This window comes from Salmo salar, chromosome 03, assembly GCF_965601325.2.
Source record: "Salmo salar chromosome 03, fSalSal1, whole genome shotgun sequence".
Lineage (NCBI taxonomy): Eukaryota > Metazoa > Chordata > Actinopteri > Salmoniformes > Salmonidae > Salmo > Salmo salar.
In genome coordinates this window covers 3,820,032-3,847,944 of record NC_138293.1, presented here as the reverse complement: position 1 = coordinate 3,847,944, position 27,913 = coordinate 3,820,032, and the positions used below count along the sequence as shown (strand labels likewise).

General features: G+C 41.8%; 1 protein-coding gene and 1 long non-coding RNA gene across 5 annotated transcripts; both read left to right on the top strand.

Moving 5' to 3' along the window:
- The first annotated feature begins 1,249 nt into the window (after positions 1-1,249).
- On the top strand, positions 1,250-11,705 carry LOC106596653 (uncharacterized). 2 transcript variants are annotated; one of them, XR_001326728.3, is made up of 3 exons: positions 1,250-1,690; positions 5,220-5,367; positions 10,818-11,705. It is a non-coding gene; the product is annotated as an uncharacterized LOC106596653 (long non-coding RNA). The 2 variants fall into 2 exon arrangements; XR_001326729.3 differs by having other exon boundaries at positions 1,250-1,698.
- A 227-nt stretch (positions 11,706-11,932) lies between these two features.
- LOC106596630 (metallophosphoesterase 1) lies at positions 11,933-27,393 on the top strand. Of its 3 annotated transcripts, none has more exons than XM_045714414.2 (9): positions 11,933-12,428; positions 12,693-12,801; positions 15,030-15,133; positions 16,499-16,579; positions 19,712-19,820; positions 19,960-20,037; positions 20,521-20,643; positions 22,072-22,212; positions 27,032-27,390. In XM_045714414.2, the coding sequence occupies exons 1-9, from the start codon at positions 12,169-12,171 to the stop codon at positions 27,215-27,217; spliced, it is 1,191 nt and encodes a 396-aa protein (XP_045570370.1). In that variant the 5' UTR covers positions 11,933-12,168; the 3' UTR covers positions 27,218-27,390. The 3 variants fall into 3 exon arrangements, with proteins under 3 accessions (XP_045570370.1, XP_045570371.1, XP_082829324.1); XM_045714415.2 differs by having other exon boundaries at positions 12,614-12,801; XM_082973198.1 differs by lacking the exon at positions 19,960-20,037 and having other exon boundaries at positions 19,712-19,828; positions 20,463-20,643; positions 27,032-27,393.
- The last annotated feature ends 520 nt before the right edge of the window (positions 27,394-27,913 follow it).

The following is a 27,913-nucleotide window of genomic DNA, read 5'->3' as shown; positions in this document are numbered from 1 at the left end:
TTTCCATGGAACCGTTACTTGCCCTCGCTCTAGTCTTCTCTCACGTCATATGTATTACTGCCGTGGTTCCTCTATAGCAGGTGTTCCCAACAGGGGTACGCGCAATGCCGTCGGGGGTAAGCACAATTGTTTTTTGTTTTTTTAAACAGTCCATTTATTAAGGTCCATAGAGACACATAACAGCTCTAGTGCTACTACCATCAGGACTACACCTGCACCTGTCGACGACACAAGTTGTTCTGCTTCCACAAAAACATCCCAATGCTAGCATCAGTAATTCTACATTTGTTGTTAGCCCAGCTAGCATGGACACTGACGGTGAATCTGATGCAGCCGAAGAGCTACTGCCCCCTTACCCGGGAAAGCACCGAACAACAGACAGGGATGTTGGACCATCGAAGAGGCGCAAACATGATGAGAACTACATTGATTTGGGGTTCACTTATATTGGGAGTAGTGCCTTTCCTCAGCCAAAATGTGTTATATGTGCAAAAATACTATCTCACAACTCGATGAAACCTTCACTCTTGCGCAGACATTTAGAAACAAAACTTGGCAATTTGAAAAAAATAAGCCATGGGAGTTTTTTGAGCGAGAATTAAGACGACTTTCGAGTAGTAAGACATGTATTAAAGCAACAGATACCATTAATAAGAAGGGGCTAGAAGCGTCTTACATGGTGAGCTACTGAGTGGCTAGGACAAGCAAACCCCATACTATTGTGGAGGACTTCATTCTTTCTGCTGCCGTGGATACGGCTGGAACAATGCTGGGGGGAAAAGGCCAAAAAAACTATACCGACAATGGCTCCATCAAACAACACTGTTTCACAACGCCTCAGTAACATGGCAGGAGATGTTTTGAAACAATTACTGCTTCGCATACAAGCCAGTGAATTCTATGCATTACAGCTGGAAGAAGTTAAGCTTTATTTTGATGTATTACACTTATATTTTTGTGAATGTTGAATATTGATATTTCTGTAGTTTGAATTTGGCTCTCTGCAATTTCATCGGATGTTGTCAAATCTATCCCGTCAACGGGATTGGCGCGTTAACGGGATCACTAAGAGGTTAACCTCTCCCTTGTTCATTTCAATGTCCATATGTTCATGACCCGATTTATATAAATCATGTCAAATTATTTTACATTATTATTTTACATTCATATTAACCCCTTGAGTGCTGAAATAAATATCAAAATTATCATATACAAAAATATGTTGAGTGGCAAAGTCTCATAGATTCACCAAACATCTACTATTCTATGTTTCATTATTCCTGGTATATAATACTGGTTATGATTGCAGACAGAGCCCAGAGAACGGGATGGTGTAATACTGAATGTGTCATAGAGATGTCCACGTCACCCAGAGATATATCTATGCTGTAGAGAGACACCTAGTGGACTGAAACTTCATAGTTGTAGGCATAATACAGCTAGTGATGTTTAGACTTGCGCTGGTAAACACATCCATTACATCAGCTACCTAAATGTGAAGTAAAGTCAACTGAGGAGTATTAGAGAATGGAGACTTTTAACTTGAAAACGTGCAGGAAACCTCTTTCCGGTTTCTCTGACTTCCGTATTTTATATACTGTTGCTATGTTTGTTCGTGCAGCACTCCTCACAGGCCGTTTGGTGTGCGTTTTTTATTGATGGCGAGATGAAACTTCTAAAACTCTGAAAGGTATTACTGTAAGTCAGAATTGAAACATAATATTTCTTCAAAGCTAAAATGTTGGTCCATAATCGTAGCATGTTGTTTGTATGTTCACAGATAAAATTTCACGTTTACGTTCATGTTTCACGCATGGCTTTTCTTACGATCCTAACAATTTAGGTATGGATTTTCTAACGATCCTAACGAAATCTACGTTCAACCTTTTGGCAGGTATTTAGCTCCATATGCTGAGCTCACTGAGTGAAGTGGTGATAGATTCATTTTTGGAGGCTCTGCACACAGGCATAACAGTTGGTCTAATGTGAAGTCTGTAAAGTCTACAAAGTGAGACTTTTTCCTTATGTTTCTCGGCTATTTACATTGTTTTGTTCACAAGCTAGGTTGTTTTTCAACTTCAGTTTGAGTCTGCTGCTACAACTTATAGCAAAGAGATGCTCTAGTCAGATCCCAAATCTCTCACACACACACACACACACACACACACACACACACACACACACACACACACACACACACACACACACACACACACACACACACACACACACACACACACACACACACACACGACAGGACTTGAGTGGCCCCGTTACCACGGTAACCTCCCGCCCTTAAAGGGGCAGATGAACTTAATCCGGCATAACCAAAGACACAACACCTGATACTGTGAATAAATTGAAGCAGCATATCACATTGAATAATGATGTAGTATAAGTATGAGAATATTTGCCAGGTCAAATGATTTAATTATGAATGAAATTATTTCACAGGGAGATGTGGGAATCTAAAAGGCAGTGTTGTGTCAACTTGGGAAGACAAAACAAGATAATTATTTTGCATAAACAACAAATGAGAAGACAACAAAAAACACATGACAAACTATTTTTAGGATAATGTTTTAGGTTACATGGCAAGAGAATATTTGTGGCCATATTTTTTTATTATACGCTGAACAAAAATATAAATGTAACATGTAAAGTGTTGGTCCCCTGTTTCATGAGCTGAAATAAAAGATCTCAGAAATGTTCTGTACTTACAAAAAGCTTTTTTCTCTCACATTTTGTGCACAAATTTGTTTCCATCCCTGTTAGTGAGCATTTTTCCTTTGTCAAGATAATCCATTCACCCAACAGGTGTGGCATATCAAGAAGCTGATTAAACAGCATAGGTGCACCTTGTGCTGGGGACACCCCTTTGAAAAGAAAGTATGTGGACACTCCTTCAAATTAGTAGATGTGGCTATTTCAGCAACGCCAGTTGCTGACAGGTGTATCAAACTGAGCACACCGCCATGCAATCTCCATAGACAAACATTGGCAGTAGAATGGCCGTACTGAAGAGCTCAGTGACTTTCAACATGGCACCATTATAAGATTCCACCTTACCAACAAGTCAGTTTGTCAAATTTCTGCCCTGCTAGAGCTGCACCAGTCAACTGTACGTGCTGTTGTTGTGAAATGGAAACGTCTAGGAGCAACAACGGCTCGGCCGTGAAGTGGTAGGCCACACAAGCTAACAGAACGGGACCGCGGAGTGCAGAAGTGCGTAGTGCGTAAGAATCGTCTGTCCTCGGTTGCAACATTAACTACCGAGTTCCAAACTGCCTCTGGAAGCAACATCAGCACAAAAACTGTTCGTCGGGAGCTTCATGAAATGAGTTTCCATGGCCAAGCAGCCACACACCAAGTGTTGGCTGGAGTGGTGTAAAGCAATTGAAATCTGGAGTGATGAATCACGCTTCACCATCTGGCAATCCGACGGATTAATCTGGGTTTGGCGGATACCAGGAGAACGCTACCTGCCCGAATGCATAGTGCCAACTGTAAAGTTTGGTGGAGGAGGAATAATGGTCTGGGGCTGTTTTTCATGGTTCAGGCCCCTTAGTTCCAGTGAAGGAAAATCTTAATGACTACAGCATGCAATGACATTTTTGATGATTCTGTGCTTCCAACTCTGTTGCAACAGTTTGGGGAAGGCCATTTCCTGTTTCAGCATGACGATGCCCCTGTGCACAAAGCGAGGTCCATACAGAAATGGTTTGTCGAGATCAGTGTGGAAGAACTTGACTGGCCTGTACAGAGCCCTGACCTCAACTCCATCGAACACCTTTGGGATGAATTGGAACGCCGACTGCGAGCCAGGCCTAATCGCCCAAACTTCAGTGCCCGACCTCACTAATGTTCTTGTGGCTGAATGGAAGCAAGTCCACGCAGCAATGTTCCAACATCTAGTGGAAAGCCTTCCCAGAAGAGTGGAGGCTGTTATAGCAGCAATGTTCCAACATCTAGTGGAAAGCCTTCCCAGAAGAGTGGAGGCTGTTATAGCAGCAAAGGGGGGGGGGGGGGAACCAACTCCATATTAATGCCCACGATTTTGGAATGTCATGTTCAATGAGCACGTGTCCACATACTTTCGGCCATGTAGTGTAGCTACTGGAACTAACCGGCTACAATTATGCAGTAGTGTACAGTTTGAAAGCAGCTACACCGGCAGGCCCGGTGGTAATACATTTAGAAAACCAAAAGCTTACCTTGAATTGGAAGAGTTCCGGTGTTGGATAACCATAGCCAGCTAGCTAACATAGCATCCCTCTCTGTTTGAGCCGGGTGTTTCAGTAGGCTAAACTAGTTAACGTTTAATAAAATACAACCATATATAGCTAGCTCTCTCTCTCCTTAATTTAGGAAGAAAGTCATTTGTTCAAAACTGTTAAACTATTGTCTTTCTCTCTCTTTGAGTCAACTACTCACCACATTTTATACACTGCAGTGCTAGCTAGCTGTAGCTTGTGCTTTCAGTACTAGATTCATTCTCTGATCCTTTGATTGGGTGGACAACATGTCAGTTCATGCTGCAAGAGCTCTGATAGGTTGGTGGATGTCATCCGGAAGTTGTCATTATTACTGTGTAAGTCTATGGAAGGGGGTGAGAACCATGAGCCTCCTAGGTTTTGTATTGAAGTCAATGTACCCAGAGGAGGATGGAAGCTAGCTGTCCTCCGGCTAAACGATGGTGCTGTTGAGGCTACTGTAGACCTTCATGGCAAAAGTGTTTTTAATTAATTATTTGTTGATGTGAATATATTTAGTATAGTTTCATCTAAAAAAGAGAACTTTATTTTTTATTTTTATGAAATTCACTGAGGAGGATGGTCCTCCCATGAGCCTCCTAGGGTTTGTATTGAAGTCAATGTACCCAGAGGAGGATGGAAGCTAGCTGTCCTCCGGCTACACCATGGTGCTACCCTACAGAGTGCTGTTGCAAAGAATAGTGTGTTTTAATCAATTACTTGGTGGCATGTAAATATATTTAGTATAGTTTTATCTAAAAAGGATAACTTTAACGTTTTACTATTTTTATGAAATTCCCTGAGGATGGTCCTCCCCTTCCTCCTCTGAGGAGCCTCCACTGTTGTCTATTATATGTAATAGGTATGTGAAATACAGAAAAGAACATTCCTTATGTAACGTGTTTAGTTGTTTTTCTTTGATAAGCCTCTCTCTCTCTCACATTGTGACTATTGTCCTCTCCTCAGCTGTGGTGTGCATGTGACGGCCTGGAGGAGTGTAGCGGTGGTGTGTTTGCTGAATTCCGCCCCGTCTCTAATTAACCACATCATCTCAGTAGCAGGCTGGAGGGTGACTGAGGACGGGACAGAGCACTGGGTGGTGAGAAACTTCTGAGTACGTCTCCACACACACACACACACACACAAACCACAAAACACACAGGATACACACACACCTACTGTGTGACAATTCAGTCCCTTTCAAAATCCTATTTTCCCTAACTCTAAACCCTTAACCCTAAAACTAACTCTAGCTCTTAAACATAATTCTAACACTAATTCTAACCTTTGACCTTGTGTGGACTAACAAAATGTCACCAGTTGACAGGGTTGGGGAGTAACGGATTACAACAACAACAAAACGGTAACCGTAACCCGTTACGTTACCAGCTAAAATATTATAATTAGATTACAGATACTTTTGAAAAATAAATGATTACTTTTAAATTCAGAAAGGATGTTTGCGGAAATAAATCTTTGACACTTCTCTGTTTTCTTAATGACATTCAAATCAGCGTTTGAACAAAAGGCGGAAGTTTAAGTTTGTTCCACCTGAGAGAGTTAAAGACCACTATAATGACACAATGTGTTGGATGGATCAAAAACATTTAAAAATAATTAAAACCCTTGAATGGCAGAGTTGCAAAGAAAAAGCCATATCTCAGACTGGCCAATAAAAATAACAGATTAAGGTGGGCAAAAGAACACAGATACTGGACAGAGGAACTCTGCCTAGAAGGCCAGCATCCCGGAGTCGCATCTTCACTGTTGACGTTGAGACTGGTGTTTTGCGGGTATTATTTAATGAAGCTGCCAGTTGAGGACTTATGAGGCATCTGTTTCTCAAACTAGACACTCTAATGTACTTGTCCTCTTGTTCAGTTGTGCACCAGGGCCTCCCACTCATCTTTCTATTCTGGTTAGAGCCAGTTTGCGCTGTTCTGTGAAGGGAGTAGTACACAAGATCTTCAGTTTCTTGGCAATTACTCGCATGGAATAGCCTTCGTTTCTCAGAACAAGAATAGACTGACGAGTTTCAGATGAAAGGACTTTGTTTCTGGCCATTTTGAGCCTGTAAACGAACCCACAAATGCTGATGCTCCAGATACTCAGCTAGTCTAAAGAAGGCCAGTTTTATTGCTGCTTTAATCAGAACAACAGTTTCTAATGATCAACTAATGATCAATTAGCCTTTTATAATGATAAACTTGGATTAGCTAACACAACGTGCCATTGGAACACAGGAGTGATGGTTGCTGATAATGGGCCTCTGTACGCCTATGTAGATATTCCATGAAATAATCTGCCGTTTCCAGCTACAATAGTCATTTACAACATTAACAATGTCTACACTGTATTTCTGATCAATTTGATGTTATTTTAATGGACAAAAAATGTGCTTTTCTTTCAAAAACAAGGACATTTCTAAGTGACCCCAAACTTTTGAACGGTAGTGTATATATACACATATATCGAGTGGCGCAGCGGTCTAAGGCACTGCATCTCAGTGCTAGAGGCGTCATTACAGACCCTGGTTCGATTCCAGGCTGTATCACAACCGGCCATGATTGGGAGTCCCATAGGGCGGACCACAATTGGTCCAGCGTTGTCCGGGTTATGGTGTGGCCGGGGTAGGCCGTCATTGTAAATAAGAATTTGTTTTTAACTGACTTGCCTAGTTAAATAAAGGTTAAATAAAAAAAATAATGTTTATATATATATATATATACATTAATTCTTGAAGAATGTAACTCATGACTTTAGTTCAACTGTCGTACTCCATCAGAACCCAAAATAGAAGCTTGTTCTCCTCCAATGTTTGTAAACAGTGTAAATGTAAACAAACACTCTATAGCCTCATAACATGGTTATAACTATAATGTTGATATCATGGATGGTCAGTCCTGTATAGCCTCCATAACATGGTTATAACTATAATGCTGATATCATGGATGGTCAGTCCTGTATAGCCTCATAACATGGTTATAACTATAATGTCGATATCATGGATGGTCAGTCCTGTATAGCCTCATAACATGGTTATAACTATAATGCTGATATCATGGATGGTCAGTCCTGTATAGCCTCATAACATGGTTATAACTATAATGTTGATATCATGGATGGTCAGTCCTGTATAGCCTCCATAACATGGTTATAACTATAATGCTGATATCATGGATGGTCAGTCCTGTATAGCCTCATAACATGGTTATAACTATAATGTTGATATCGTGGATGGTCAGTCCTGTATAGACTCATAACATGGTTATAACTATAATGCTGATATCATGGATGGTCAGTCCTGTATAGCCTCATAACATGGTTATAACTATAATGTTGATATCATGGATGGTCAGTCCTGTATCGCTTCATAACATGGTTAAAACTATAATGTTGATATCATGGATGGTCAGTCCTGTACAGCCTCCATAACATGGTTATAACTATAATGTTGATATCATGGATGGTCAGTCCTGTATAGCCTCATATGGTCAGTCCTGTATTGCCTCATAACATGGTTAAAACGAATTTTGATATCATGGATGGTCAGTCCTGTATAGACTCATAACATGGTTATAACTATAATGTTGATATCATGGATGGTCAGTCCTGTATAGACTCATAACATGGTTATAACTATAATGTTGATATCATGGACTGTCAGTCCTGTATAGCCTCCATAACATGGTTATAACTATAATGTTGATATCATGGATGGTCAGTCCTGTATAGACTCATAACATGGTTATAACTATAATGTTGATATCATGGATGGTCAGTCCTGTATAGCCTCATAACATGGTTATAACTATAATGTTGATATCATGGATGGTCAGTCCTGTATAGCCTCATAACATGGTTATAACTATAATGTTGATATCATGGATGGTCAGTCCTGTATAGCCTCATAACATGGTTATAACTATAATGTTGATATCATGGATGGTCAATCCTGTATAGACTCATAACATGGTTATAACTATAATGCTGATATCATGGATGGTCAGTCCTGTATAGCCTCATAACATGGTTATAACTATAATGTTGATATCATGGATGGTCAGTCCTGTATCGCTTCATAACATGGTTATAACTATAATGTTGATATCATAGATGGTCAGTCCTGTATAGCCTCATATGGTCAGTCCTGTATAGCCTCATAACATGGTTAAAAAGAATTTTGTTATCATGGATGGTCAGTCCTGTATAGACTCATAACATGGTTATAACTATAATGTTGATATCATGGATGGTCAGTCCTGTATAGCCTCCATAACATGGTTATAACTATAATGTTGATATCATGGATGGTCAGTCCTGTATAGCCTCATATGGTCAGTCCTGTATAGCCTCATAACATGGTTAAAACGAATTTTGATATCATGGATGGTCAGTCCTGTATAGACTCATAACATGGTTATAACTATAATGTTGATATCATGGATGGTCAGTCCTGTATAGCATCATAACATGGTTATAACTACAATGTTGATATCATGGATGGTCAGTCCTGTATAGACTCATAACATGGTTATAACTATAATGTTGATATCATGGACTGTCAGTCCTGTATAGCCTCCATAACATGGTTATAACTATAATGTTGATATCATGGATGGTCAGTCCTGTATAGACTCATAACATGGTCATAACTATAATGTTGATATCATGGATGGTCAGTCCTGTATAGCCTCATAACATGATTATAACTATAATGTTGATATCATGGATGGTCAGTCCTGTATAGCCTCATAACATGGTTATAACTATAATGTTGATATCATGGATGGTCAGTCCTGTATAGCCTCATAACATGGTTATAACTATAATGTTGATATCATGGATGGTCAGTCCTGTATAGCCTCATAACATGGTTATAACTATAATGATATCATGGATGGTCAGTCCTGTATAGCCTCCATAACATGGTTATAACTATAATGTCGATATCATGGATGGTCAGTCCTTGCATCCATAGCTCTATCTATTAATCTGAGAGTGGTTACATTTCTCCAGGCCCATCCCCTCAGCGTTTGACCAAAACAGATTTGCCCTTTAAACAGGCTGCATATTATCAAGATATCAAAGTGTCACCAACTAAAAGGTAAACAATATATTCCTGTAGCAAATGCAGCATATGGTATAGATTTTCCACGTGTAAATATCCCTTTTCAGTAGTGCTCAAAGCCATTCCATGAGTGCAGCATTTATTTTTCAACTGGAATCAATGAGCCCCAATCAGTCCTCCATGACAACACAATCATAGACAACAGAGTAGGGCTGGTTAATAAGTCCTTAGTTTTTGGGGTCATGCTCAGGTAAAACAATTTAGCTACTCTATACTTCCATATTTACACGTCCTGTTCTTGAAGATCAAGGGGTATAACATTTTATTGGAATTCTGATAGACTTTAGTTTTTAATGTAAAGATATAATTTAATCGTATTATTATTATTATTATTATACGCATTAGAAAGCGATGTGTTAGAAGAAGCCTACATAACCAACCCATAAAGTAAAATGTAACATCCATATATATGGCTAGTTATGTAAACTTCTACATTGATTTATGAAATGAAAAGATTTGTTGTCTTCTTCTAATGCCTGTTAAGGGGAAAGTAATCTAAAAGTAACTGAATGTAATCAGATTACATTAGACAAAAAAAAAAAATTGGACAGGTAACTAGTAATTGTAACGGATTACATTTAGAAAGTAACCTACCAAACTCTGCCTGTTGGTCACATGTTTGTTTGTTTGTTTGTTTGTTTACTATTCTTGTGGAGACTTCTGGTCCAGTATATTGTTACGAGAATTTAAGTTGTCAATGTTCTTAAACCGAACTTCAATTAAACTACTCAGTCCGCCCCCCAGAGGGTGTAAGATTCTGGTTGAATGAAGAAGACGGAGATCCTGCCCACAAGGGTCAAAACGTTTATTTATGAGAGCTCTGAAAATCCTTACAATGTACAAAGCCTTTTATATTAACACACACACACACACACAAACTTACATCAGTAGAGAACTCCACCCCGCTTTAGGGCGGCTGTATTTTTCCACAGTACACATACATTCCTTATCAACCTTGCCACCTGTCTTCTAATCTCCTGCCAACTAGCCGTTCCCAGGCCGTTGTTTCTCTCCCTAACTTAGGGAGGCATCTTCTCCTGTTCCTTTCCCAAGGTCGTCTTATCAACTCTGCCCTGCTCATTTTGAAGTGGTACCAGTGTCTTATTCACACACAGTATTGGAATATAGTTTTTAACCCATTATTGTAGCCTCATTTCAAATACATTTCAACAGGTTATAAGGTTTCTGAGTGAAATCATTTAGTCAAACCTTTAATCAGATCATTTCCATTACATATAGTTAAACACACACACACACACACACACACACACACTTACTTAGTATGGGCCTTTTGACAATCGAACAATTGTCTGTCATGAAATACGTATTCTGATTCCTCAACCAACAACAGCCGACATAGAGAAGCTGTTACTACTGTATAATCAATCTGGAAAGAAGGTACTAAAAACAGTATTTTGTGGTTTGCTTTACAGGGAGGAATATGGTTGGGCGAGGATCGCGACCCGTGCTTATAAAGGAAGTAAAGTCAACGGTAAAATCGAAGACGACTGTTGCCTATCGGAATCCCATTGTGACATAAGAGGAAGGATATGATAACACGATTAGCTCCTAGACCTGTCAATCAAAAGCCTTAGAGGCGTATCCCGGAACATATATTGTCTTCCTTATTAATGAAGGTATCATTGTCCTATATTTCTTACCAGGTCCATCTACAAGGCAATAATGTCATTACCGATGCTGTTATGCATGCCGACCTGACCTTAGCATTGACCTGATCTTTTTTTGTTTGTTGTTGTTGACATTACTGAATGTTAATATTGAAGAATATGTCAAGAGATACTGCTGTCCACTCAATTCAGTGTAAACGTGTCCTGTGACAGCAGTCTCAGAGACTGTTACTGAACTACACTGCACACTAATTCCCCATTGGGCTTTTTGACTGCTGTTAGCAAATGTTATGTAAGAATAAACAATGATTTTCATTTGTTCAGTGAAATATGAAATTGGTGAAGCAGGTAACTGTTACTGTGCCTTTAAAGCTGTTCATTGGTCCTTTTAAGAAATTGTTAAAATAATCTGCTTCCTTATGCTCCTGAGCTCTTCATCGATTGGCTAGCTAATCTGAGCGCCCAATCCTGATGCTATTTCCGAGGCTATATTATAATTAGGAATCATTATTAGTGTGCTGTAAAGGAAGGCTGTGTTATATGATTTTAACCCCAACGTGACAAGAATGTTGTTGTAATCACAGCTATATAATAATTCACTGCTTTGCTGTCTGGCTTAACAGGAAGTATTCAATAAGAGACCTAGACCTATTTCATGTAATCTAGAGAAATCAACCAATCAATAAAGACCCTCTTTTAAGACTCGTTGTCAGGAGTTACAAATTACATATGAAATTCTATTATTGAATGAGCCCCGTGACTATGCCATGGGTCAAGGACAACAGAATCAACTACATCTACCCACCCTCGCCTCCCCTCCCCTCCACCCTCCCCTCCCCTCCACCCTTCATCCAACTGCGAACGCGTGAATGGGGACCTATTGCGAAACAGCGTCTTGCATCTCACTCAGCTGTCAACAGTCCACTCGACTGCTCGTTCAGGGAGATAAGGTTATCGGTCGTCGTTCAGATATCTTTGAATTAAAAAAAAAAGTATAATAATAAAATAAAACATACCGTTATTTCTCTACAATTGTGCAGAATGCGATGAGAACACAACAGAAGACGTTGTGATATTTAGTGTTTGAAAAAAAAAGAGAACCTCGACCAGTGCGCCTCTATTGCAGGCCATCTGAAAAAACCACAACAATAGAGATATGATGCCGGGCTTGAGCGTCGTATGCAGCGCCGTTATTGTCCTGTTCGGAGCGGTTTGCAGCGTTTTCATATTCTGTGAGTATCTGATTTATTACGCAGCGATATTACAGTGTGGTTGGCCAGGGATCGACCATGGTGCGCCGGCGGCTGAGAAAAGCGCAGACGGGCAGCCAAATGCGGAGGTTCTCCGCGCTATGGTGCTTTCAGACACGCACCTCCTCGGCGCAGTCGGTGGGCACTGGTTCGACAAACTGCGAAGGTAAATGGTGATCCTGATAAATAGATCTAACTATGCATTTTATTGTGAAAATAAATAATTGTACGTTTTGCATATACTTTGTGAGCGAGTTTCTATTATGCAAGGGAATGCATGAGACGCGTGTACAGTGGTTCTTCCGTCCCCGACTCTCCTTATCAGCCAATATCCACTCTGTCTCCAAGAAGATGAGTTCGTCAACAATCACAACAGAGCGGGTAATGCATGGTGCACTGAGCTGAGTCGGTCTGTCTCTGTGCCACCCAGAGAATGGCAGATGGAACGGGCTTTCCAGACCGCACTAGCCCTGCTCCGACCCGAGGTCGTTTTTATTCTGGGAGACGTGTTTGATGAGGGGAAGTGGAGCTCTCCAAAGGTATGTGCCCATAAAAGGCCGTTAATATAGGGTATACACTGTAGCGAATTCTTGGTGTTGTCCAATTGGGATTCGAACCTGCAACTTAGTCTTAGCCATTATGCAAAGCGGGCCAAACCTGTTGATGCGGCGTCGATGTTATTCTAGCGACAGCAGGCAAACACTGAATAGGTCTATGTAATAGTCCTATAGACCTACTGTATTTATTCCTCCTATTCCCTACAGGTCTATATAATAGTCCTATAGACCTACTGTATTTATTCCTCCTATTCCCTACAGGTCTATATAATAGTCCAATAGACCTACTGTACTTATTCCACCTGTTCCCTACAGGTATAAATAATAGTCCTATTGACCTACTGTATTTATTCCACCTGTTCCCTACAGGTATAAATAATAGTCCTATTGACCTACTGTATGTATTCCTCCTGTTCCCTATGGGTCTATGTAATAGTCCTAGACTGACTGTATTTATTCCTCCTGTTCCCTACAGGTCTATATAATAGTCCTATAGACCTACTGTATTTATTCCTCCTGTTCCCTACAGGTCTATGTAATAGTCCTATAGACTGACTGTATTTATTCCTCCTGTTCCCTACAGGTCTATATAATAGTCCTGAGACCTACTGTATTTATTCCTCCTGTTCCCTACAGGTCTATGTAATAGTCCTATAGACCTACTGTATTTATTCCTCCTGTTCCCTACAGGTCTATGTAATAGTCCTATAGACCTGACTGTATTTATTCCTCCTGTTCACTACGGGTCTATATAATAGTCCTATAGACCTACTGTATTTATTCCTCCTGTTCCCTACAGGTCTATGTAATAGTCCCAGAACTACTGTATTTATTCCTCCTGTTCCCTACGGGTCTATGTAATAGTCCTGTAGACCTACTGTATTTATTCCTCCTGTTCCCTACAGGTCTATGTAATAGTCCTGCAGACCTACTGTATTTATTCCTCCTGTTCCCTACGGGTCTATATAATAGTCCTATAGACCTACTGTATTTATTCCTCCTGTTCCCTACGGGTCTATGTAATAGTCCTATAGACCTGACTGTATTTATTCCTCCTGTTCCCTACAGGTCTATGTAATAGTCCTGTAGACCTACTATATTTATTCTATATAATAGTCCTATAGACCTAATGTATTTATTCCTCCTGTTCCCTACAGGTCTATATAATAGTCCTATAGACCTACTGTATTTATTCCTCCAGTTCCCTATGGGTCTATATAATAGTCCTATAGACCTACTGTATTTATTCCTCCTGTTCCCTACAGGTATAAATAATAGTCCTATAGACCTACTGTATTTATTCCTCCTGTTCCCTACAGGTCTATGTAATAGTCCTAGACTGACTGTATTTATTCCACCTGTTCCCTACAGGTCTATGTAATAGTCCTATAGACCTACTGTATTTATTCCTCCTGTTCCCTACAGGTCTATATAATAGTCCTATAGACCTAATGTATTTATTCCTCCTGTTCCCTACAGGTCTATATAATAGTCCTAGACCTACTGTATTTATTCCTCCTGTTCCCTACAGGTCTATATAATAGTCCTATAGACCTACTGTATTTATTCCTCCTGTTCCCTACAGGTCTATATAATAGTCCTAGACCTGACTGTATTTATTCCTCCTGTTCCCTACAGGTCTATATAATAGTCCTATTGACCTACTGTATTTATTCCTCCTGTTCACTACAGGTCTATATAATAGTCCTATAGACCTACTGTATTTATTCCTCCTGTTCCCTACAGGTCTATATAATAGTCCTAGACCTACTGTATTTATTCCTCCTGTTCCCTACAGGTCTATGTAATAGTCCTATAGACCTACTGTATTTATTCCTCCTGTTCCCTACAGGTCTATGTAATAGTCCTAGACCTGACTGTATTTATTCCTCCTGTTCCCTACGGGTCTATATAATAGTCCTAGACCTGACTGTATTTATTCCTCCTGTTCCCTACAGGTCTATATAATAGTCCTATTGACCTACTGTATTTATTCCTCCTGTTCCCTATGGGTCTATGTAATAGTCCTAGACTGACTGTATTTATTCCTCCTGTTCCCTACAGGTCTATATAATAGTCCTATAGACCTGACTGTATTTATTCCTCCTGTTCCCTACAGGTCTATATAATAGTCCTAGACCTACTGTATTTATTCCTCCTGTTCCCTACAGGTCTATATAATAATCCACTTGCTCTTATTCCCACCACAGAACTGGGATGATGATGTTTGCCGTTTCCAGAAGATGTTCAGGCACTCCAGTGACACAGAACTGGTGGTTCTGGTTGGAAACCATGACATCGGCTTCCACTACGAGTAGGTTAATATCCATCAGCATGGAGCTGTAGACTCTATACTGTACATACCGTATACTGGGTTAATATCCATCAGCATGGAGCTGTAGACTCTATACTGTACATACCGTATGCTGCAGACTCTATACTGTACATACCGTATACTGGGTTAACATCCATCAGCATGGAGCTGCAGACTCTATACTGTACATACCGTATACTGCAGACTCTATACTGTACATACCGTATACTGTAGACTCTATACTGTACATACTGTATACTGCAGACTCTATACTGTACATACCGTATACTGTAGACTCTATACTGTACATACTGTATACTGCAGACTCTATACTGTACATACTGTATACTGCAGACTCTATACTGTACATACCGTATACTGCAGACTCTATACTGTACATACTGTACACTAGGTTAACATTCATCAGCATGGAGCTGTAGACTCTATACTGTACATACCGTATACTGCAGACTCTATACTGTACATACCGTATACTGTAGACTCTATACTGTACATACCGTATACTGCAGACTCTATACTGTACATACTGTATACTGCAGACTCTATACTGTACATACTGTATACTGCAGACTCTATACTGTACATACCGTATACTGTAGACTCTATACTGTACATACTGTATACTGCAGACTCTATACTGTACATACTGTATACTGCAGACTCTATACTGTACATACCGTATACTGCAGACTCTATACTGTACATACTGTACACTAGGTTAACATTCATCAGCATGGAGCTGTAGACTCTATACTGTACATACCGTATACTGCAGACTCTATACTGTACATACCGTATACTGTAGACTCTATACTGTACATACCGTATACTGCAGACTCTATACTGTACATACTGTATACTGCAGACTCTATACTGTACATACCGTATACTGCAGACTCTATACTGTACATACTGTATACTGCAGACTCTATACTGTACATACCGTATACTGCAGACTCTATAATGTACATACATTATACTGTATCCCAATTTGGCAGGCCCATTCTGTAAACCTGGCTAATGAATGTTTTGAAGTCATTGAGGCCTATTCAAAATGTATGTTTTTACCTTCTATAGTAATTTACACATCGCAGAATGGCCCAATAAAACTGTGGAATAGTGAAATAATTCAAAATGTACAGTATAGGCCTAGTACTGTGCAGTCGTCTCTGTTCTTGAACATTGTTGACACATGATGTATTGTATGAAAACAGTTTAACCTTCAAAAGAAGCTTGTAGTAGCCAATGAAAAGTCTCACAGAATAATGATGCAAAACGGCTTGTCTGGATGTGACTGCATGGACTAACCTCTAACTGGCTTGGTGCCATGTCCTCTTCCTGAAGAATGGATTGGTTCAAGTTACAGCGCTTTGAGAAGGCCTTCAATACCACCTCCACCAGAATGGTCACCAAGAAAGGAGTGAAGTAAGTCTCTCTACTGTGTAAACCTGTTACGGGAATTAAGTTATCAATGTCCTTAAACCGAACTTCAATTAAACTACTCAGTTTGTTTACCAGAAGGTGTAAGGTCCCGGGGGAAAGAAATAGACTGAGACCCAGGCTACAATGATCAGAACGTTTATTTACGAGAGCACTAAAATCCATACAATGCACAGTCTTTTATATTACACATTTCGTCATACAAATGAACTCGCATCAGTAGAGAACTCCACCCCGCTTTAGGCGGTTGTATTTTTCCACAGTACACAGACCACCTGTCTCCTTATCTTTTGCCAGCCTAGCCATTTTCGGGCAGTTGTTCCCCTCCCTAACTTAGGGAGGCCCATTTTCCTGTTACTTTCACAAGGTCGTCCTATCAACTCTGCCCTGTTCATTTTGAAATAGTAACAGTGTCTTAGTCTTAAACAGTCTACTCACACACATTAGTACATTAACATTATAATCACTCGGTTCTACATTTTCAGGGTGAAATCATTTAGTCAAACCTTTAATCATATCATTTCCATTACAAAACCCTAAAGTGTTGTCTCTCTCCCTCTACTGTGTAAACCCCAAGGTGTTGTCTCTCTACTGTGTAAACCCCAAGGTGTTGTCTCTCTACTGTATAAACCCCAAAGTGTCGTCTCTCTACTGTATCAACCCCAAGGTGTTGTCCCTCTACTGTATAAACCCCAAGGTGTTGTCTCTCTCCCTCTACTGTATAAACCCTAAGGTGTTGTCTCTCTACTGTATCAACACTAAGGTGTTGTCTCTGTACTGTATAAACCCCAAGGTGTCGTCTCTCTAGTGTATCAACCCTAAGGTGTTGTCTCTGTACTGTATAAACCCTAAAGTGTTGTCTCTCTCCCTCTACTGTATAAACCCCAAGGTGTTGTCTCTCTACTGTATAAACCCTAAAGTGTTGTCTCTCTCCCTCTACTGTATAAACCCCAAGGTGTTGTCTCTCTACTGTATAAACACTAAGGTGTTGTCTCTCTACTGTATCAACCCCAAGGTGTTGTCTCTCTACTGTATAAACCCCAAGGTGTTGTCTCTGTACTGTATAAACCCTAAGGTGTTGTCTCTGTACTGTATAAACACTAAGGTGTTGTCTCTCTACTGTATAAACCCTAAGGTGTTGTCTCTCTCCCTCTACTGTATCAACCCCAAGGTGTTGTCTCTCTCCCTCTACTGTATAAACCCCAAGGTGTTGTCTCTGTACTGTATCAACCCTAAGGTGTTGTCTCTCTACTGTATAAACCCCAAGGTGTTGTCTCTCTCCCTCTACTGTATAAACCCTAAGGTGTTGTCTCTCTACTGTATAAACCCTAAGGTGTTGTCTCTCTCCCTCTACTGTATCAACCCCAAGGTGTTGTCTCTCTCCCTCTACTGTATAAACCCCAAGGTGTTGTCTCTGTACTGTATCAACCCTAAGGTGTTGTCTCTCTACTGTATAAACCCTAAGGTGTTGTCTCTCTCCCTCTACTGTATCAACCCCAAGGTGTTGTCTCTCTCCCTCTACTGTATAAACCCCAAGGTGTTGTCTCTGTACTGTATCAACCCTAAGGTGTTGTCTCTCTACTGTATAAACCCCAAGGTGTTGTCTCTCTCCCTCTACTGTATAAACCCCAAGGTGTTGTCTCTCTCCCTCTACTGTATAAACCCTAAGGTGTTGTCTCTCTCCCTCTACTGTATCAACCCCAAGGTGTTGTCTCTGTACTGTATCAACCCCAAGGTGTCGTCTCTCTACTGTATCAACACTAAGGTGTTGTCTCTCTACTGTGTAAACCCCAAGGTGTTGTCTCTCTACTGTGTAAACCCCAAGGTGTTGTCTCTCTACTGTGTAAACCCCAAGGTGTTGTCTCTGTACTGTATAAACACTAAGGTGTTGTCTCTCTACTGTATCAACCCCAAGGTGTTGTCTCTCTACTGTGTAAACCCCAAGGTGTTGTCTCTCTACTGTATCAACACTAAGGTGTTGTCTCTCTACTGTATAAACCCCAAGGTGTTGTCTCTCTACTGTATAAACCCCAAGGTGTTGTCTCTGTACTGTATCAACCCTAAGGTGTTGTCTCTCTACTGTATCAACCCCAAGGTGTTGTCTCTCTACTGTATCAACACTAAGGTGTTGTCTCTCTACTGTATAAACCCTAAGGTGTTGTCTCTGTACTGTATAAACCCCAAGGTGTTGTCTCTCTACTGTATAAACCCCAAGGTGTTGTCTCTGTACTGTATCAACCCCAAGGTGTTGTCTCTCTACTGTATAAACCCTAAGGTGTTGTCTCTCTACTGTATCAACACTAAGGTGTTGTCTCTCTCCCTCTACTGTATAAACCCCAAGGTGTTGTCTCTGTACTGTATCAACCCCAAGGTGTTGTCTCTGTACTGTGTAAACCCCAAGGTGTTGTCTCTCTACTGTATAAACCCCAAGGTGTTGTCTCTGTACTGTGTAAACCCCAAGGTGTTGTCTCTCTACTGTATCAACACTAAGGTGTTGTCTCTCTACTGTATCAACCCCAAGGTGTTGTCTCTCTACTGTATAAACCCCAAGGTGTTGTCTCTGTACTGTATCAACCCCAAGGTGTTGTCTCTGTACTGTATCAACCCTAAGGTGTTGTCTCTCTACTGTATCAACACTAAGGTGTTGTCTCTCTACTGTATCAACCCCAAGGTGTTGTCTCTGTACTGTATAAACCCCAAGGTGTTGTCTCTCTACTGTATAAACCCCAAGGTGTTGTCTCTGTACTGTATCAACCCCAAGGTGTTGTCTCTGTACTGTATAAACCCCAAGGTGTTGTCTCTGTACTGTATCAACCCCAAGGTGTTGTCTCTCTACTGTATCAACACTAAGGTGTTGTCTCTCTACTGTATAAACCCCAAGGTGTTGTCTCTCTACTGTGTAAACCCCAAGGTGTTGTCTCTCTACTGTGTAAACCCCAAGGTGTTGTCTCTGTACTGTATCAATCCTAAAGTGTTGTCTCTCTCCCTCTACTGTATAAACCCCAAGGTCTTGTCTCTCTACTGTATAAACCCTAAGGTGTTGTCTCTCTCCCTCTACTGTGTAAACCCCAAGGTGTTGTCTCTGTACTAAGGTGTTGTCTCTGTGTGTGTCTCTAGCTTCCTATTGGTTAACAGCGTGGCGTTGCATGGCGACGGCTGTCCTATCTGCCAATCAGTGGAGAAACAGCTGTACACACTGTCCAGGAACCTCAACTGTTCATTAGAGGTAGGCGCGTCTTCTACCTGAAAGACAGATGTACACACTGTCCAGGAATCTCAACTGTTCATTAGAGGTAGGCACATCTTCTACCTCACTCGTTATGGAGTCCTCGTTATCATGCCTGTTGTGTTTTGCTATCTGACAGAATTCCCAGTCCAGTATTATTAATGAATTCTGCCGAGATGCATGGACCTATCCTCCTACACCACCTATTATCCTGCAGGTAATATGCTCTTTATTACATGGTAATAACCCTCTATTACATGGTAATAACCCTCTAATACATGGTAATAACCCTCTATTACATGGTAATAACCCTATATTGCATGTAATAACCCTCTAATACATGGTAATAACCCTCTATTACATGGTAATAACCCTCTATTGCATGGTAATAACCCTCTAATACATGGTAATAACTCCTATTACATGGTAATAACCCCCTATTATATAGTAATAACCATACAGTGTAGTCATAATAGTTAGTGAAAGGTAGAAGAGCTAGTTTTAATAATAAATAAGTATTTTTTTTATTTTTTTATTGTTGTTGTTCTAAATGAGTTTCTCAAGTTCTTTTCACATTTCTAGTTTGTTTCTCTATTCAAGTGACTTGATTGGAAAACGAGGACTACTCACAGTATTCAACAGCATATCTGTCTGTCTGCCTGCCTGCCTGCCTGCCTGTGTCCGTCTCTCTCTCTTTCAGCATTACCCTCTGTACCGGGAGAGTGATGCAGGCTGTACGGGTCGGGACGCTGCTCCTCCTGAAGAGCGCCACCTGCTGTTCAGAGAGAAGTACGACGTGCTGTCTCAGGAGGCCTCTCACAGGGTACGTGGACCAGTGATAGACTGGTCTCAGATCAGTTTGTGCTGTCTCAGGAGGCCTCTCACAGGGTACGTGGACCACTGATAGACTGGTCTCAGGATCAGTTTGTGCTCTTTCCAACCTCAATCGCTGTCATTATGAAGCCCAACGTGTTTTGTATGACAGCGAGTGACAGGTAGTAAAGCGCCTGGTTTGGTTCGGTCCACCACGGGTCACCGAAACCCCCCCCCCACAGAAATAAAAAACATTATTTGTAAATTTGTTGGAAGTCAGTCGGGGTCTCAACTTTATTGTTGAAGGTTTGAAAAGAAAAAGAGAGAACAGTCAATCCATTATCCCACGTCAGATAACATTTTATAGATTGGTAAATATAGGTAAATTAGTCTAGCCAGCTATCTAAACTTGGAAGTAACCATGGCTGAATTACTGACCAGGCTACCCAAGGCTTGTGCCCATGGGCCCTGACCTCCAGGGGCCGTGACCTCCGGGGGGGGGGGGGGGGCCCTGACCTCCGGGGGGGGGGCCCATTGATTTTGTTAGTCACTCTAACTCAGATATATGAACATGGCAAAATGTGTAGAACTGCAGGGAATTAGGATTAAAATTGAAAAATGTTTTCTCCATCCCCATGGCAAAATGTGTAAAATTACAAGACATCAAAACTTGATTGCAGTTTCTATGCTACAATGGTTAAATGTTGAATACATCTATAATACCGGTAATCAGAATGTGTTGTTAGGTGTCCAGTTACATGGCTACAATTTGATTGTTTGAAGTGTAAGATTATGATTACTTAAAACAAATCTATTGTTAAAAAGACCCTAAAAAGCTACTGTTTAATTTACATTTTTCTAAATAAATAAATGTCTATTTGTTTCGACTACGGCCCACCACTCAGATTATATTTTGGCCCACCAAATTCAAAAATTTGAACACTAGACCAGGGACGGTACTGGATGTCTGCCTCTAGACCAGGGACGGTACTGGATGTCTGCCTCTAGACCAGGGACGGTACTGGATGTCTGTCACTAGACCAGGGACGGTACCAGATGTCTCCCACTAGACCAGGGACGGTACCAGATGTCTCCCACTAGACCAGGGACGGTACTGGATATCTGTGATGTGGACAGTGGTCATCAAGCAGCCGTCATTGACCTTTCACCAACAGAGCTTGCATCTTTAATGAGCGGGCTGGTTATCCAGTAAACCATTATTTTGTAGAGAGTTAGTTGGCCACTCCTGATATAATGTTAGATTTGCCATTAGTGTGAGTTACAAGTCACAGGCGGCTGGTGGCATCTTAAATGGGGAGGACAGGCTCATAGTAATGGCTGGAAATGTATGAATGAACCCTGCCATTATTATGACCCGTACTCCTCTCACCACCTGGAGTACAGGTGTGATGAAGGATTCCTTCCCTTCCCCCCCCAGCTGTTGCAATGGTTTAAGCCCCGCCTGGTTCTCAGTGGCCACACCCACAGCGGCTGTCAGGTTCTCCATGACAACCAATACACAGAGATCAGTGTTCCGTCCTTCAACTGGAGGAACCGCAACAACCCCAGTTTTATCCTGGTAAGTCACTCAATCAGTAATAAACCTCTCCACTTTGGACCCCCAGATGTTTCACAATGTTGTTGTAGCCCTAAACTAGCTCACCTGATTACCTTAGTCAAGGACTTGAGGATTAGTGATGTGTTGAATCTGGTGTGCTAGCTCTGGAATAGATCAAACTAACCTACTAACTCTGATGTTACCCTGATACAGTGAGGGAAAAAAAGTATTTGATCCCCTGCTGATTTTGTACGTTTGTCCACTGACAAAGAAATTATCAGTCTATAACTTTAATGGTAGGTTTATTTGAACAGTGAGAGACAGAATAACAACAAAAATATCCAGAAAAACCCATGTCAAAGATGTTATAAATTGATTTGCATTTTAATGAGGGAAATAAGTATTTGACCCCTCTGCAAAACATGACTTAGTACTTGGTGGCAATCACAGAGGTTAGATGTTTCTTGTAGTTGGCCACCAGGTTTGCAGACATCTCAGGAGGGATTTTGTCCCACTCCTCTTTGCAGATCTTCTCCAAGTCATTAAGGTTTCGAGGCTGACGTTTGGCAACTCGAACCTTCAGCTCCCTCCACAGAATTTCTATGGGATTAAGGTCTGGAGACTGGCTAGGCCACTCCAGGACCTTAATGTGCTTCTTCTTGAGCCACTCCTTTGTTGCCTTGGCTGTGTGTTTTGGGTCATTGTCATGCTGGAATACCCATCCATGACCCATTTTCAATGCCCTGGCTGAGGGAAGGAGGTTCTCACCCAATATTTGACGGTACATGGCCCCGTCCATCGTCCCTTTGATGCGGTGAAGTTGTCCTGTCCCCTTAGCAGAAAAACACCCCCAAAGCATAATTTTCCCACCTCCATGTTTACGGTGGGGATGGTGTTCTTGGGGTCATAGGCAGCATTCCTCCTCCTCCAAACACGGCGAGTTGAGTTGATGCCAAAGACCTCCATTTTGGTCTCATCTGACCACAACACTTTCACCCAGTTGTCCTCTGAATCATTCAGATGTTCATTGGCAAAATTCAGACGGGCATGTATATGTGCCGTGTGGCCGTGTGGCTCAGTTGGTAGAGCATGGTGTTTGCAACGCCAGGGTTGTGGGTTCGATTTGCACGGGGGACCAGAACGGAGAAAAAATTTATGAAATGTATGCATTCACTACTGTAAGTCGCTCTGGATAAGAGCGTCTGCTAAATGAGTAAAATGTAAAAATGTAAATGCTTTCTTGAGCAGGGGGACCTTGCGGGCGCTGCAGAATTTCAGTCCTTCAAGGCATAGTGTGTTACCAATTGTTTTCTAGGTGACTATGGTCCCAGCTGCCTTAAGATCATTGACAAGATCCTCCCGTGTAGTTCTGGGCTGATTCCTCACCGTTCTCATGATCATTGCAACTCCACGAGGTGAGATCTTGCATGGAGCCCCAGGCCGAGGGAGATTGACAGTTCTTTTGTGTTTCTTCCATTTGCGAATAATCGCACCAACTGTTGTCACCTTGTCACCAAGCTGCTTGGCGATGGTCTTGTAGCCCATTCCAGCCTTGTGTAGGTCTACAGTCTTGTCCCTGACATCTTTGGAGAGCTCTTTGGCCTTGGCCATGGTGGAGAGTTTGGAAACTGATTGATTGATTGCTTCTGTGGACAGGTGTCTTTTATACAGGTAACAAGCTGAGATTAGGAGCACTCCCTTTAAGAGTGTGCTCCTAATCTCAGTTTGTTACCTGTATAAAAGACACCTGGGAGCCAGAAATCTTTCTGATTGAGAAGGGGTCAAATACTTATTTTCCTCATTAAAATGCAAATCATTTTATAACATTTTTGACATGCGTTTTTCTGGATATTTTTGTTGTTATTCTGTCTCTCACTGTTCAAATAAACCTACCATTAAAATTATAGACTGATCCTTTCTTTGTCAGTGGGCAAACGTACAAAATCAGCAGGGGATCAAATACTTTTCCCCCTCACTGTACACTATAGTGAAACTTTAGAGACACTCACCTCTTAATGTTTACAGATCAAACTAACCAACCAACTCTGATGTTACCCTGATACCTCTTAATGTTTACAGATCAAACCAACTCTGATGTTACCCTGATACCTCAATGTTAGCTGTTTTGTGCTTTAGCCTTATCCTGTATACAGTGCATTTGGAAAGTATTCAAACCCCTTGACTTTTTCCACATTTTGTTTACGTTACAGCCTTATTCTAAAATGTATTCAATTGTTTTTTTCCTCTCATCAATCTACACACAATACCTTATGACAAATCAAACACTATATTTTCTTATACATTTATATAAAACATTTACTTAAGTATTCAGACCCTTTACTCAGTACTTCGTTGAAGCACCTTTGGCAGCAATTACAGCCTTGAATCTTCTTGGGTATGACGCTACAAGCTTGGCACACCTGTATTTGGGGAGTTTCTCCCATTCTTCTCTGCAGATCCTCTCAAGCTCTGTCAGGTTGGATGGGGAGTGTCGCTGCACAGCTATTTTCAGGTCTCTCCAAAGATGTTAGATCAGGTTCAAGTCCGGACTCTGGCTGGGCCACTCAAGGACATTCAGAGACTTGTCCCAAAGCCACTCCTGCGTTGTCTTGGCTATGTGCTTAGGGTTCTTGAACTGATGGAAGGTGAACCTTCGCACCAGTCTGAGGTCCTGAGTGCTCTGGAGCAGGTTTTAATTAAGGATCTCTCTGTACTTTTCTCTGTTCATCTTTCACTCGATCCTGACTAGTGTGGTGGCTAATTTCTGCATTACCAAATGAGGAGAGTTACAAACTTCACACACCAGTCAGAGTTATACTTAAAACTACATCTTTAATAATTAAGATGCTTTTGCAAAAGCACTTGACCTTCAATGATGCGCTAGCTCTAATGAACCATTGAAAAAAAGTGATTACACAAAAGTACAAAGATCTTTTATACCCAAGATCCACCCCTCAACGTACATGATGAACAACAGATCTTAGGAACTGTTCACAAAGGGGCCTTATACTTTAGAAAGGAGTATCTCTTAGCCAGATAACATTCGCTATAAATTATCGTTCATAGTACAAAAACATCATCTCATCCAATGGCATATCTCAATTGACAACTCTAGATACTCCCATCTCAAGTAAACCCCCTCTTGACTCCACTCCTGGACAAGCTCACTGAGGGGAGTGAGCCTCTATGTCATACACTATCCCAGGATAAGTGCAACATCAAAGAGGGCATACAATGGTCCAGACACGGCCATACACCTTCCCCCAATGCCAAAGGAGGAGGGAGTAACTTGCGCACAGACATTGTGGAGACAAGTAATTGGTTCCCCATTAATCACGCCATCCCTTCACATGGTTTAACAGACACATTCACATGTGAAGACAATGTTTCATTCTGTCCTCTTCAGGGACATGTAAAAGACAAGCCTGACCTCTCCCCTCTCTGGGCCCCAAGTGACTGAGCCCCAGCTGAGGGAAAAGTGCAACTAAATGACACCAGAGTCCAAAGGGATATTTTCTAATGACAAGTATCTCACACAAGCATATTATGCTAATAAAACATCTTAATTATCTACGTTACCCAACTAATTCTGATTCATCCGCCACACTAGTCTCCCAGTCCCTGCCACTGAAAAACATCCCCACAGCATGATGCTGCCACCACCATGCTTCACCGTAGGGATGGTGTCAGGTTTCCTCCAGACATAACGCTTGGCATTCAGGCCGAAGAGTTCAATCTTGGTTTCATGAGAACAAAGAATCTTATTTCTCATCGTCAGAGTCCTTAAGGTGCCTTTTGGCAAACTCCAAGCGGGCTGTCAGGTGCATTTTACTGAGGAGTGGCCACTCTATCATAAGGCCTGATTGGTGGAGTGCTGCAGAAATAGTTGTCCTTCTTGAAGGTTCTCCCATCTCCACAGAGGAACTCCGGAGCTCTGACAGAGTGACCATCGGGTTCTTGCTCACCTCCCTGACCAAGGCCCTTCTCCCCCGATTGCTCAGTTTGGCCGGGCGGCCAGCTCTAGGAAGAGTCTTGGTGGTTCCAAACTTTTTACATTTAAGAATGATGGCGGCCACTATGTTCTTGGGGACCTTCAATGCTGCAGAAATGTTTTGGTACCCTTCCCCAGATCTGTGCCTCGAAACAATCCTGTCTCGGAGCTCTACGGACAATTCCTTCGACCTCATGGCTTGGTTTTTGCTCTGACATGCACTGTCAACTTTGGGACCTTATATAGACAGGTGTGTGCCTTTCCAAATCATGTACAATCAATTGAATCTACCACAGGTGGACTCCAATGAAGTTGTAGAAACATCTCAATGATTATCAATGGAAACAGGATGCACCTGAGCTCATAGCAAAGGGTCTGAATACTCGTGTAAATAAGGTATTTCTTAAAAACCTTATTTTCGCTTTGTCATTTTGGGGTAGTGTGATGTCATTATGGGGGTAGCTTGATGTCATTATGGGGTAGCGTGATGTCATTATGGGGTAGCGTGATGTCATTATGGGGTAGTGTGATGTCATTATGAGGTAGTGTGATGTCATTATGGGGGTAGCGTGATGTCATTATGGGGGTAGCGTGATGTCATTATGGGGTAGCGTGATGTCATTATGGGGGTAGCGTGATGTCATTATGGGGTAGTGTGATGTCATTATGGGGTAGTGTGTGTAAATTGATGAGGAAAATAATTCATTTAATATATTTTAGAATAAGGCTATAACAAAATGTGGAAAAAGGGAAGGGGTCTGAATACTTTCCAAATGCACTGTACGCCATATGCACAATATATACAGTATTACCTTTCTTTCTCTCTCTCTCTCTCTCTCTCTCTCTCAGGGTTCTTTCTCTCCAAGTGGTTACGGCCTGTCTAAGTGTTTCCTTCCAGAGGAGAGTACAGTGATAGCCCTGTACTGTTCTACAGTAGCCAGCCTCCTCCTCCTCCCTCTGGTCCACTGCCTGTGGATAAGAGGTCTTCTCCGGTGCCTCGATTTCTGTCCCATCAGCAAACACAAGTCTCTCTGATCGTCTCAGGTAGAGGTTGTCCCTGACTGCTGAATGATACAGGGTCAGATACTGTACGCTGTCGTCCTTCTCATGCAGAGAGGTGGCTATGCTGTCGTCCTTCTCACGCAGGGAGGTGGCTATGCTGTCGTCCCTCTCATGCAGAGACATGGCTATGCTGTCGCGCCTCTCATGCAGAGACATGGCTATGCTGTCGTCCCTCTCATGCAGAGAGTTGGCTATGCTGTCGTCCCTCTCATGCAGAGACGGGGCTATGCTGTTGTCCCTCTCATGCAGAGACATGGCTATGCTGTCGTCCCTCTCATGCAGAGACATGGCTATGCTGTCGTCCCTCTCATGCAGAGAGTTGGCTATGCTGTCGTCCCTCTCATGCAGAGACGTGGCTATGCTGTCGTCCCTCTCATGCAGAGAGGTGGCTATGCTGTCGTCCCTCTCGCGCAGAGAGGTGGCTATGCTGTCGTCCCTCTCGCGCAGAGAGGTGGCTATGCTGTCGTCCCTCTCGCGCAGAGACGTGGCTATGCTGTCGTCCCTCTCGCGCAGAGACGTGGCTATGCTGTCGTCCCTCTCATGCAGAGAGTTGGCTATGCTGTCGTCCCTCTCATGCAGAGACGTGGTTATGCTGTCGTCCCTCTCACGCAGAGAGGTGGCTATGCTGTCGTCCCTCTCGCGCAGAGAGGTGGCTATGCTGTCGTCCTT